The sequence below is a fragment of the Aphidius gifuensis genome, linkage group LG2 (genome assembly GCF_014905175.1).
Source record: "Aphidius gifuensis isolate YNYX2018 linkage group LG2, ASM1490517v1, whole genome shotgun sequence".
Taxonomy (NCBI): Eukaryota; Metazoa; Arthropoda; class Insecta; order Hymenoptera; family Braconidae; genus Aphidius; species Aphidius gifuensis.
Window position 1 is genome coordinate 22,147,175 of NC_057789.1, and position 12,051 is coordinate 22,159,225.

A 12,051-nucleotide genomic window follows, 5' to 3' on the forward strand; every position below is an offset into this window, starting at 1 on the left:
GTTTTAAAATATACATAAATTGACTATATATTTACGATGACTTGGTTGCTGGGTGCCTGAGTACTCCATCCTCGATTAATTTTTGATATTGACCATCCTTCAATTCTTGACATACGAGTTATCGTTTCATTAACTCAAGTAACCGATCCTCAGCAGTTAATGCACCTGTTTTCCAGCAGCACCCCCTTGAAAAATATTACCACCCTGAATATTCACTGAATTTTTAATTTTTTCTGAAATTTATGTTAATTTTTCATTAAAAGACAGTCATCATCATCATTAACAGGACAATTAATCAATTAATTTTATTCATTTACAAATTGAAGGATAATATTTTTGCTTTCTGTTTCCTTTTCTTTTTTAAATCATCACCAGAAGTTTGAGGCATAGAAACATAGAGAGAGAGAGAGAGCAAAAGTTGAAACAGAATGTTGGTGTGTATCTGTGTACCTGTCGATGTGTGAGGGCGGTAGCAGTCAAGCAATCAAGCAATCCAAGCAATGTTGCAGTATTGCAACGTATTGCAGGTATTGCAGTTCAGTTGGATAGCAACAGATATCAAGGTTACACACCACGTGGCAATCGACCGAGTAAGGTATGAAAGGTTAAATACTATTTTATTCACGTGCATCGAAAAAAAGCTATTATTAAACGCAATCAATTTTTTGTAAAGTTTTTTCCCTTAAACTTTTGAAACTTAATATTTGCCAGTATAATAACTCATTGTGATTTTTCTTTTTTTTTTAAGTTGAACGAAAATAAAAAATGGGGATCAATTCAAATGGGATGAATATGAAGAGTGCAGATTTAATTCCTTCCGAATGGCATGAAAAATTCATTACATTTTTAAAAAAAGAAGTAAGTTTTGTATTATGTAGCTACTGTAATTGTCTATTGTAAATTGAATAAAATAATGATCTATTGATTTTTTTACAGATAGAATAAAGTATTAGAAACATTTTTAGATGATAAAGTAATAGAATCTATGGAAATGGAGTTTGATGATTATTATGATTATGGAAAAGATGATACTAAAGATGATGACGATGATTCTGATGATGGAGATGAAAATGATTCTGATGATACCGACGATGATGACGATAATGATAATAATAAAGTTTACAATAAATATAAACAACAACAAAGGGCACAGTGTTGTTTGCGTATGATTCGCACGAGTCCTCTATTTGCTAGTCAACCACGACTCGAAAGAAGTAAGAAAATACCAACACTATAATTTGTAATGATGAAAACAAAATTTTGTATTACTCTAAATATACTAATAAAAATATTTAATTATTTTTTCAGTATGTAAAGATTGGAAGAACGATGTTCTTTCTTCATCCTTTAGAAAATATACATTTCGAAGCAATGAAAATGATTCAGTTAATAAAATACACGAAAAAATATATGAATTAAAGTACTTACTGAAACTCTGTGGATTTAATTTAACAAGTCTGGATTTATCATGTTATCCTAATTCTAAATTACTGCCAATAATCAATGCTAATTGCCCCAAACTTTTGAATCTTTCATTCGGATTTAAAGAAATAATAAGTCAAGATTTTGAAAATTGTTTTTCTAATATGTATAACCTGCATATGCTGTCGATTTACTGGAAATGTGAAGAAACTCTACCAATGACTTTAGCCAAATCATTAGAACAAATTGGTGAAACCTTGGAAGTTTTAAAACTTTCATGTTGCTTACAAGGGAATGATTTGTTCTCACCAGATTCATTGGCTCCGGTAAGTTTGAATTTGTAATAAATATTATATTACAATAAAAAATCAGTCAACTATTACTCCAGTCGATAAGTGAAATAAAAAATTTGGATCATCTAGAATTAAGGTCTCGTTGGCCGAAAAATCATCCAATGTTTGATACAAGAATCAATATGTATCCAATTGGGAATATGAAAAATCTCGAGTATTTGAATATCGATTGTGATTATGGTGTTAGAGATGAATTTTTGATTAATCTTTGTAACAATGCTAAAAAATTAGAGCTTTTAACTATAACTGGCACATATATAACTGATATTGGTATGAGCGCAGTTAATAATTTAGAACAATTAGAAGAGTTCAATCTTGGTTTAACTTTTAGTTTTTATGTTCCGCGATCAGCAAAAAATGAATTTATTACTGATGAATCAATTCAATGTTTATTTAATCGAAAATTGGTCTGTTTGGAAATATCAAATTGCATTAATATCACTGATAAATCAGTACTTAAACTTGTTGAAAACTTACCAAATTTAACAGATTTATCTATTAAAAATACAAAGGTAACTCGTCAAGCTTTCGAAAAAATATATAAATTAACAAAACAACGTAAAAAACCATTGAAAGTACATCATTCTTTTAAAAATAATGATTGATTATTTTTAAATCATTAGTGGAATCATCATTTTCTTTTTTTTACTTCTAAAGTTGAATAAATAAGAAAAATTGTTATTATATTAGTTGAATAAACAACAATGAAAAATGTTCTAATTTAAATATTGACTTGCAATTAATTATTATTTTTATTCATTTCTAGTTTTTTTCCATAAAACTAATTTAAAATAACAAAAATAATATATTTCTATATTTTTCAACAAATTAATGAGTATATGTAATTTTTATGTTGAAAATATATATTATTAAAATTAGCTGTTTTCGTTAATAATCAATAATTAATTTTATTATTAAATAAAAAACCAATTATGATGAATAAATTCCTTGTATAAATTTGTTTTTTTTTTTTTTTCAAATAAAAAATTAATCAATAAATTTTATAAATTATTTTTTAATTATATAATTATTTATGATATTTATATTTACATAGATTTTCATCAAGTTGAAAAAAATAATAATAAAAATAAAAATAGACATTAAAAAAAAATAAAGAATGGTAAAAGGCATATTCATTGTTCTCATATGACACTTGTGATTAAGTTGACAAAAGTAATAATAATAAAGGGGTTTTTCGAGAGGGCGATGAATTTGTTGTTGGTAAAAGGTTTTAGCATGATGCACCAAACAAAAACAGGTAATGCAGTAACGACTTTAGGGGATAAAATGATACACGTGAAAAATTGACCTATATATATATTTTGTTTTAGTATTTATAATGTTTTGATGAATCATAGTAGTTATTTATTATCAAAGATTAATTATAAAATACAAAAGCATTTTCAAGTTTCTAGATAAACTTTATCAGATTTTTCTTTTAAAATAGTTACTTTTATCATTTTTTATGTTATTTTTAATATCTTAACTAGTACATGCTTTGATTCAAAATATATTTATATAAAATATTTCAGCAATTTAGCCAGTCGATCTTGTATTTATTTATCAACTTGTTTGATTTATCAAAACGTGTATTCACTGTAAAACGTAAATTGTTACAATATACAACATTTGTATAATCAAATTAATAATCAATAATAATAATAAATTCTTCCAAAGTTACACTTGTTTTTTCTTAATTTTTTAAGTTTAACTTAATAACTTGGTGTAATTAATTAATCAAAAAAATGAAAAATGTATTTTTCTTTAAATTTTTCAAGTTAAATAAAAACTAAATAATTTATCTATAATTCTTATTTTTTTATTCTTTCAGTTAAAGATATCAATTATTCTCGACAGTTATCTCCGCCCAGGTAGGAGTAAACGATTGTGCCAGGCCTGGCACAAGCTTGTGCACAAGGCTCACATGCTTGTGTCTAGCTTGTGCTACAAGCTTGTGCCAAGGTTGTTAAGTGATTGGAAATGTGCCTATGTTACAAGCTTGATGACAAGCCTTGTGCCAAGGCTCGTGTCCCAGCCTCGTGTCAAGACTCGTATTCCAGCCTTGTGCCAAGGCTTGTGCCTCGGGCTTGACTCAAGCTTCCAAAAACAATTTAAAAAAAAATATAAATAATTGCAGCTTATAGTTTTAAAAATATATATACTAACTATCGTGATTCACGTGAAAAATGTAATGTATTTAATATCATGTTTTTTTGCACAATTCTATGTTTTTTTGTAAAGTGATGATTCATCAGGTCTTGGTCTTGAAATTGTTTATAATCTATAACCCAAATCTTCTTTTTATTCAATTATCAACTGTTAAACTTTTTTTGATAAAAGTTTTCTAATCGATTGGAAGTCTCATTAATCATTTTCTATTATTTAATAACCAATATTATAATAAATATTTGATATTTATAAATTAATTAGCTAAATAACTCTGTCTATCACATAGTAACATAGTACACTAACTATATAGCTAGCAAGTAGTCGGTGATGCTGGTTTCATTCCAAACGAAAATAAATATAAAATGAAAAAAAAATAACAATTAATTGCAAGTATTTATTTAAATTTAAACTGTTTATTGTTATTTATTCAACTCGACCCTGGTAGAAATATTTCTCCAACTTTCCAACTTTCTCCGCCTTTTTCAACTTTCTCCACCTTTTACGAAAATGACCCATGGTTGGAGAAAAGTTGGAAAAAAGTTAAAAGTATATTTTTGGTTGAAGAAGGTTGGAAAAACTTGGAAAAAGTTAGAGTACATTTCAGGTTGGAGAAATGGCGAAAAAAGTTGGAGAAAAGTCGAAAAAAGTTGGAGTAAATTTTTGGTTGGAGAAAGGTTGGAGAAATTTGTCCGCATTTTCTCCAACCATGGGTTATTTTCGTAAAAAGGTGGAGAAATGGCGTAAAAAAGTTGGAAAAAAGTTGGAGAAAAGTCGGAGAAATATTTCTACCAGGAGGTAAAAAAATATATATATTATTTGATTCCACTAATCATTTAAGGTTGATTCTGAAATCTGAAAAATCGCAACTTGAATTTTTTTATCTTATGTTTAAATGAAGTAATTATACATTGTCAATTTTTTCAATTTTTTTTTTGTGTGGTTTTTGGAATTTACTGTCAAAGTTGACAACTTTAACACGAAGGTATGGCGGTACATCATATTTTTATTGATAACTTTCCAAAACGAAAACGTTAAATTTCTATCAGTTTGTAGTGCTAGAAAAGTCAAATTTTTGATATAAATTTTTGGTATTTCGTCTGTTTGCGTTTTAAAATAAATAACTTTAATTAAAATTTTGCGAGAAGCGCAGCAACACACGAACATGAACTTACAAGCATGGTTTCAGTGATACGATGTAATCTTCGCTTGCTAGTGTCTAGCCACTCACACACATACTACTAAAGAACTTTAGTTTTTTCATCAGTGGCGCCACAAAATTTTGGGACATGGGAATAAAAATAGCGTTATTGATATACAGGCCCTTCGTGGCATCAATATTGGTTCGGTGATGCGACTAAAATCAACCTTAAGGTATAATGCCAAAAATTTTGGGGGCGTGTCCTAAATATGCCTAATGCTTACATGGACAGTTTTGCGTTGCCAACCCCATAACTAAAAAATGGGTTAACTACTCGGTGGTTTTGTGGCTTATTAATAATACTTTTACTAGAATCTTATCATTTCGTCTATGTTATTGCATAATAAATCATATTCTTGTAATTTAAAAACAATTTTAATTAGTTTTTATTTTCTCGTAATGACCCGGCAATAGTGCTTTTTGTCAGTTTGCAACAATCTTGACGCCATCTTATCTATTTTATGAATGTATAATGGTGTATACAGTATTATCAGCTGTGTAAATTTTAATAAATTTGCTGTTTAAATTTTCCCACTTCAATGCGCTGTTGCCAGAGCCTCAATACTCGTTCTCATAAAATTGCTAAAATCGTGTTTTAGCTTATATTTTTTAATATTACGCGAAATTAGTCTTATAAGCCCATTTCATCTGATATCAAAAATTTCCTTATTTTTTTTTAATACCTATTAAATTTTGGAAAGATCTCTTCATTACAAGTATTGTTTAGTTAAGGAGAAAAGCCCCATTGAAAGGATGCAAAACTTCTTTTTTGTGTTTTAGATAGTTAAAATTATGATGAATCTATTAAAACAAATTTCTACGTTTTCTTGAACTTAGTTTAAAGTTATAATGTTTATAAAAAAAAAAAAATTTAACATGGGCTCTTATGGGTAATGAAAAATGACCCTCAAACAGTAGTTATTACCATATTTTGTATAGTGTTTTTGTGAATATAAATAAATAAGAAATTATTTAGAACAGAATGACAGTTTTAGTTTTGTCAGTTACTATCTTATTGTTTATAAAATAGCAATGAAAAAAAAACGCTAATTTATCATTTTTTTTCTTGTCAGCAAAAAATATGGCAACTGCATTGGATTCGTGTTATAAATTTGATGGTATATTATCGACTGCGTCTCTAAAACGTGTCTACTTAGATCAAGCGTTGTAAATCTCTTTGTTGTGTAGGTGTGAATTTTTTTAATTGTGTGGGTAAAAATCAAAAGTTTTCACGTCAGCGACTGGTTTTTTTACAACAAAAATAGAGTTCAGGGACAAAACTTTCATTATATGTACGTTTAGTTAAGTTCGTAGATATTTTCTAACACCTCCTCCCATAAGAGCCCATGTTTAACCTCTCTAAATTATGTCAACTTTGAATAATTATTTAAAAAAAAAAAGTCTTATAACATAAAAACTGAATTGACAAAAAGATGCATTATTATTTCATTTATCTAAATTATTAATTTCATAAACTTCCCTTTATTTTTCATTTTGGCAGGTTATACCTTAAAAATAATCAATGATCATTTTTTAAAAAATGATATACTTTTATTGGTTTTTTACGTTGTTTTGTTAATTCATATATTTTATCGACAGCTTTACGAGTTACCTTTGTATTTCTAATAGATAAATCTGTTAAATTTGGTAAATTTTCAACAAGTTTAAGTACTGATTTATCAGTAACATTAACGCAATTTGATATATCCAAAGAGTCCAATTTTCGATTGGATAAACATTGAATAGATTCATCAGTGATAAATTCATTTTTCAATGATTGCGGACCAAAAAATCTTAAAATTGATCGAACTTGGAAATGGTGTAATTGTTTTAAATTATTGATTGCGCTTATACCAGTATCTGTTATGTTTATGCCAACTATATCTAATTCCGTTAATTTTTTAGCATTATTACAAAGATTAATCAAAAATTCATCTCTAATGCCATAATCACAATCAATAACTAAACTTTTGAGATTTTTCATATTTCCAATTGGATACATATTGATTCTTGTATCAAGCACTGGGTGATTTTTCGACCAACTAGTCATTAATTGTAGGAAATGTAAATTTTTCATTTCACTTATCGACTGGATTAATAGCTGACTTAGTCCAAATTGCAATATATTTAAACGTTTCAACGCGATTAGTCGAGGAAATACCTAAAAAATAAATGAATAAGTTATTGAAAATAAATAACATTTTTTATTGTAATATAATATTCAATAAAAATTCAAACTTACCGGAGCCAATGAATCTGGTGAAAACAAATCATTCTCTTGTAAGCTACATGAAAGTTTTAAAACTTCCAAGGTTCCACCAATTTGTTTTAATGACTGGATTAAAGTCATTGGTATAGTTGAATTTTCACATTGCCATTTAATCGACAGCAATTTAAGTTTAGGCATATTAGAAAAACAATTTTCTAAATCTTGACTTATTATTTCTTTGAATCCTATTGCAAGATCCCAAAGTTTTGGACAATTAGCATTGAGTATTGGCATTATTTGAGAATTAGGATAACAAAATAAATTTAGACTTATTAAATTAAATCCACAAAGATTCAGTACGTACTTTAAATCATTTATTTTTTCATGTATTTCATTAATTGAATCATTTTCATTGCTCCAAAATCTATATTTTTCAAAGCATATAGAAAGCAACTCGTTCTTTCCATCTCTACATACTGAAAAATTAATTAAATATTTTCATTACTATATTTACTATTAAGAGTATAATACAAATTTTTTTTTGTTATATATATCATTGAAAATTATAGTGCTGTTATTTTCTTACTTTTTTTTAGTCGTGGTTGACTAGCAAATAGAGGACCCATGCGAATCATACGCAAATGACACTGTGCGTTTCGTTGTACCTTAAAATTATAGGAATCTTCATCATCATCACTAGAATCATCAGAATCATAAGCTTCATAATCACTATAATCCATTTCCATAGATTCTATTACATCATCATCTAAAGGCTTTGCTGATAACTTACGCTATATTAAAAAAATATTAATGATTTATTATTTAATTGAATTTACAATAAACAATTACAGTAGCTACATAAATGTAATGTATAATTCAAACCTTACTTCGTTTTTTAATAATGTTACGAATTTTTTATGCCATTCGGTAGGACTTAAATCTGCGCTCTCTATATTCATCTCTTTTGAACTAACCCCCATTTCTTATTTCGTTCAACTTAAAAGAAGAAAAAGAAAAACCGCAATGAATTATTATACCGACAAATTATAAATTTTAAAAATTTAGCAGATAATATATGATAAATTGATTACACTTGTTAGCTCTTTACCGATGCACGTTACATACTTTATGAAGTCGATTGCCACGTGGTATGTATTGTTACTGCCAAGTTCGTATCTTGCTATTTGTTTCTATTCCCTAGCGAAAATGGCGACATCGATACTGCAACAGTGCTACCACCCTCACAGCTATCACCTATTGACGGTCACACTGATACACTGAGGTACACTCCAGTACAGTCACTTGTCGTATTTTCAGTTCACATGTACATATAGGTAATACGAGTGATAGCAGTCCCAGACTTGAGGCTACCAAGTATCAACATTTTGTTTCACTCTCTATTTTTCTCTTCCCAGGTAGGATCCCACAAGGGTGAACGGCCGTGCCAGGCTTGTTACAAGCTTGTGTTTCCTAGCCTTGGTGGACTAGAATGTGCCTAGCTTGGCACAGAGAATTTTCCCAGTCATCGCACAAGACTTGTTAATCTAGGCTTGTACCAAGCCTGTGTCGATTGTTATTTCCAAGCCTCACACAAGGTTAAAAATTCCAAGCTCGTGTCAAGCTTGTATTTACAGTCATTGCACAAGACTTGTTATCCCAGGCTTGTACCAAGCCTGTGACAATCGTTAATTCCAAGCCTCACACAAGGTTAAAAATTCCAAGCTCGTGTCAAGCTTGTATTTACAGTCATTGCACAAGACTTGTTATTCCAGGCTTGTACCAAGCCTGTGACGATCGTTAATTCCAAGCCTTACACAAGGTTAAAAATTCCAAGCTCGTATCAAGCCTGTATTTACAGTCATTTCACAAGACTTGCTAGTCCAGGCTTGTACCAAGTCTGTGTCAATCGGTAATTCCAAGCCTTAAACAAGGTTGAAATTTCCAAGATTGTGTCGAGCCTGTATTTACAGTCATTGCACTAGACTTGTTAGTCCAGGCTTGTAACAAGCATGTGTCAATCGTTAATTCCAAGCCTCACACAAGGTTAAAAATTTCAAGGTTGTGTCAAGCCTGTTTTTCCAGTCACTAGACAAGCCTTGTTAATCCAGGCTCGACACAAAACTGTCCCTTTGATTTTTCCCGCCCTCACACGAGCCTCGTAATACAGCCTTGTTTCAAGCTGGTGCCCATTGTTTCACCAAGCTCGACACGAGACTTGACTTATGCATATATTTAACTCAAAAAAAAAAAATTATAGTAATTAGATATATAAATTTAATATAAATTTCAAATAAAAAATATCAGGCTTTGACTATTGTGTGAGGCATTCGCGAGGACTGTGTGTTTAGTCTCAATAGAATTAATTTATATAAAAAATTTTGACGACCACTTTTATCAATACCCCGATGGTCGACATGATAGTGCATTGGACTTCCACGTGAGAGGCCCCGGATCGATCCCGCGTCGCGTCCCTAGTTTTTCGTTTAATTATTATCGTTTAATAGAATTGTCTGAATTAAAAAATAACAATGTCGGAATTATTAAATTAACAATAATAATAGATTAACCATAATAATTTATTTATATTTTTTTTAAAATCGTTTTTGGAAGCTTGAGTCAAGCCCGAGGCACAAGCCTTGGCACAAGGCTGGAATACGAGTCTTGGCACGAGGCTGGGATACGAGCCTTGGCACAAGGCTTGTCATCAAGCTTGTAACATAGGCACATTTCCAATCACTTAACAACCTTGGCACAAGCTTGTAGCACAAGCTAGACACAAGCATGTGAGCCTTGTGCACAAGCTTGTGCCAGGCCTGGCACAATCGTTTACTCCTACCTGGGTTCTAGTTGAACAAAAACAACATGATGCGGGCTATATTAAGTCATAGAGTTTTTTAAAAAATATTCAATTTCTGGTGACGATTTAAAAAGAAAAAGAAAACAGAAAGCAAAAATATTCTTCAATTTATATATGAATAAAATTAATTGATTAATTGTCCTGTTGGTGATGAATCGCCAAAAAATTCCCATAAATTTCAGAAGAAAAAAAACATTCTTGTTTTATATTTACAACAGCTTATTAAATAATTAAAATATATATTTTTTTTTTGTATCAATTTCTTTTTATTCAATATTAAATTTTCTACGAAAAAATGTTTTTCATAACATTATTAAGTTTTTTAAAATTTGCCTAATACCAATATGTCTTTTCAGGAATTCGATCTTCTTTAATTCCCATTTTTTCAGCTTTTTCAGCTCTTCCTTTGGTTGATCATTGTAAAGATGAAGATGCTTGTTGTAAGTAAGTTTATGTAGACTAGCCCCCACACTGCTTATATTTGAATATATATTAATAATAAAAATATATAATCACTATCACGATTCACCAATAAAATGTATAATGTATATTTGTCATGTTTTTTTGTAAAGTGTTTCACCAGGTCTCGGAGATGTTTACTAAGTTTTTAAAATGATTTGAAGCCTTAGTCATTTTTGATTATTTAATAACTAAATTATAATGAATATTTCATACTTATTAATTAATTAACTAAATAATTGAGTCAGTCACAAACTAACATGGTGAACTAGCTAGCTAGCAAGCAGTCGGTAATGCTGGCTTCATTCCATCATTATAATCTAGGTAGTATATCTTTATAACATATTCACTTTCGTCAATGTCAACTAGCTGATAAATGCAACATAAAAATTATTCATTCCTAATAATTCAATAAAAGTTATAGAAATGTATTATTATTTTTTTTTAAAATTAGTTTTAGAAAAAGACATAACAAATAAATAAAAATAATAACTAATTGCAAGTAAATTCTCAAACTAAAACCGTTTATTGTTGTTTATTAAATTAATATAACAAATTTTTTCATTTATTCAACTTTAGACTCAAAAAAAAAAAAACATTAATTGATTCCACTAATGATTTAAAAATAATCAATCATTATTTTTAAAAGAATGATGTACTTTTAATGGTTTTTTACGTTGTTTTGTTAATTTAGATATTTCTTCAACAGCTTCACGAGTTACCTTTGTATTTTTAATAAATAATTTTATTAAATTTGGTAAATTTTCAACAAGTTTAATTAATGATTTATCAGTGATGTTAATACAATTTGATATATTCAAGGAGTCTAATTTTTGATTGAATAAACATTGAATTGATTCATCAGTGATAAATTCATTTGTTGTTGATCGCGGAACGAACCAACTAAAAGTTAAACCAAGATCGAAATCCTGTAATTCTTCTAAATTATTAATTGCACTCATACCAATATCAGTTATATTTGTGCCAGTTATAGTTAAAATACATAATTTTTTAGCATTATTAGAAAGATTAATCAAAAATTCATCGCTAACGCCATAATCACAATCAATTCTTAAACACCAGAGATTTTTCATATTCCCAATTGGATACATACTGATTCTTGTATCAAACATTGGATAATTTTTTGGCCAACGAGACGTTAATTCTAGTTGACTCAAATTTTTTATTTCACTTATCGACTGGAGTAATAGTTGACTGAGTCCAAATTCCCATATTTCTAAGCGTGTCAAAGCGATTAGTCGAGGAAATACCTGAAAAATAAAGTAATAATTTATTAAAAATAAAAAGCGTTTTTTTATTGTAATATAATATTTATTATAAATTCAAACTTACCGGAGCCAATGAATCTGGTGAGAACAAATCA

General features: G+C 28.9%; 2 protein-coding genes across 2 annotated transcripts; one reads left to right on the top strand and one right to left on the bottom strand.

The window, feature by feature from the left end:
• The first annotated feature begins 765 nt into the window (after positions 1-765).
• LOC122850526 (101 kDa malaria antigen-like) lies at positions 766-2,380 on the top strand. The gene is made up of 4 exons (XM_044149657.1): positions 766-858; positions 941-1,117; positions 1,811-2,093; positions 2,229-2,380. Exons 1-4 carry the CDS (start codon positions 766-768, stop codon positions 2,378-2,380), a joined length of 705 nt encoding a protein of 234 aa, XP_044005592.1.
• A 4,264-nt stretch (positions 2,381-6,644) lies between these two features.
• On the bottom strand, positions 6,645-8,331 carry LOC122850527. The gene is made up of 5 exons (XM_044149658.1): positions 8,326-8,331; positions 8,017-8,142; positions 7,385-7,714; positions 6,755-7,303; positions 6,645-6,650 (listed from the first exon to the last, which is right to left on the bottom strand). The coding sequence occupies exons 1-5, from the start codon at positions 8,329-8,331 to the stop codon at positions 6,645-6,647; spliced, it is 1,017 nt and encodes a 338-aa protein (XP_044005593.1).
• Positions 8,332-12,051: the final 3,720 nt, after the last annotated feature.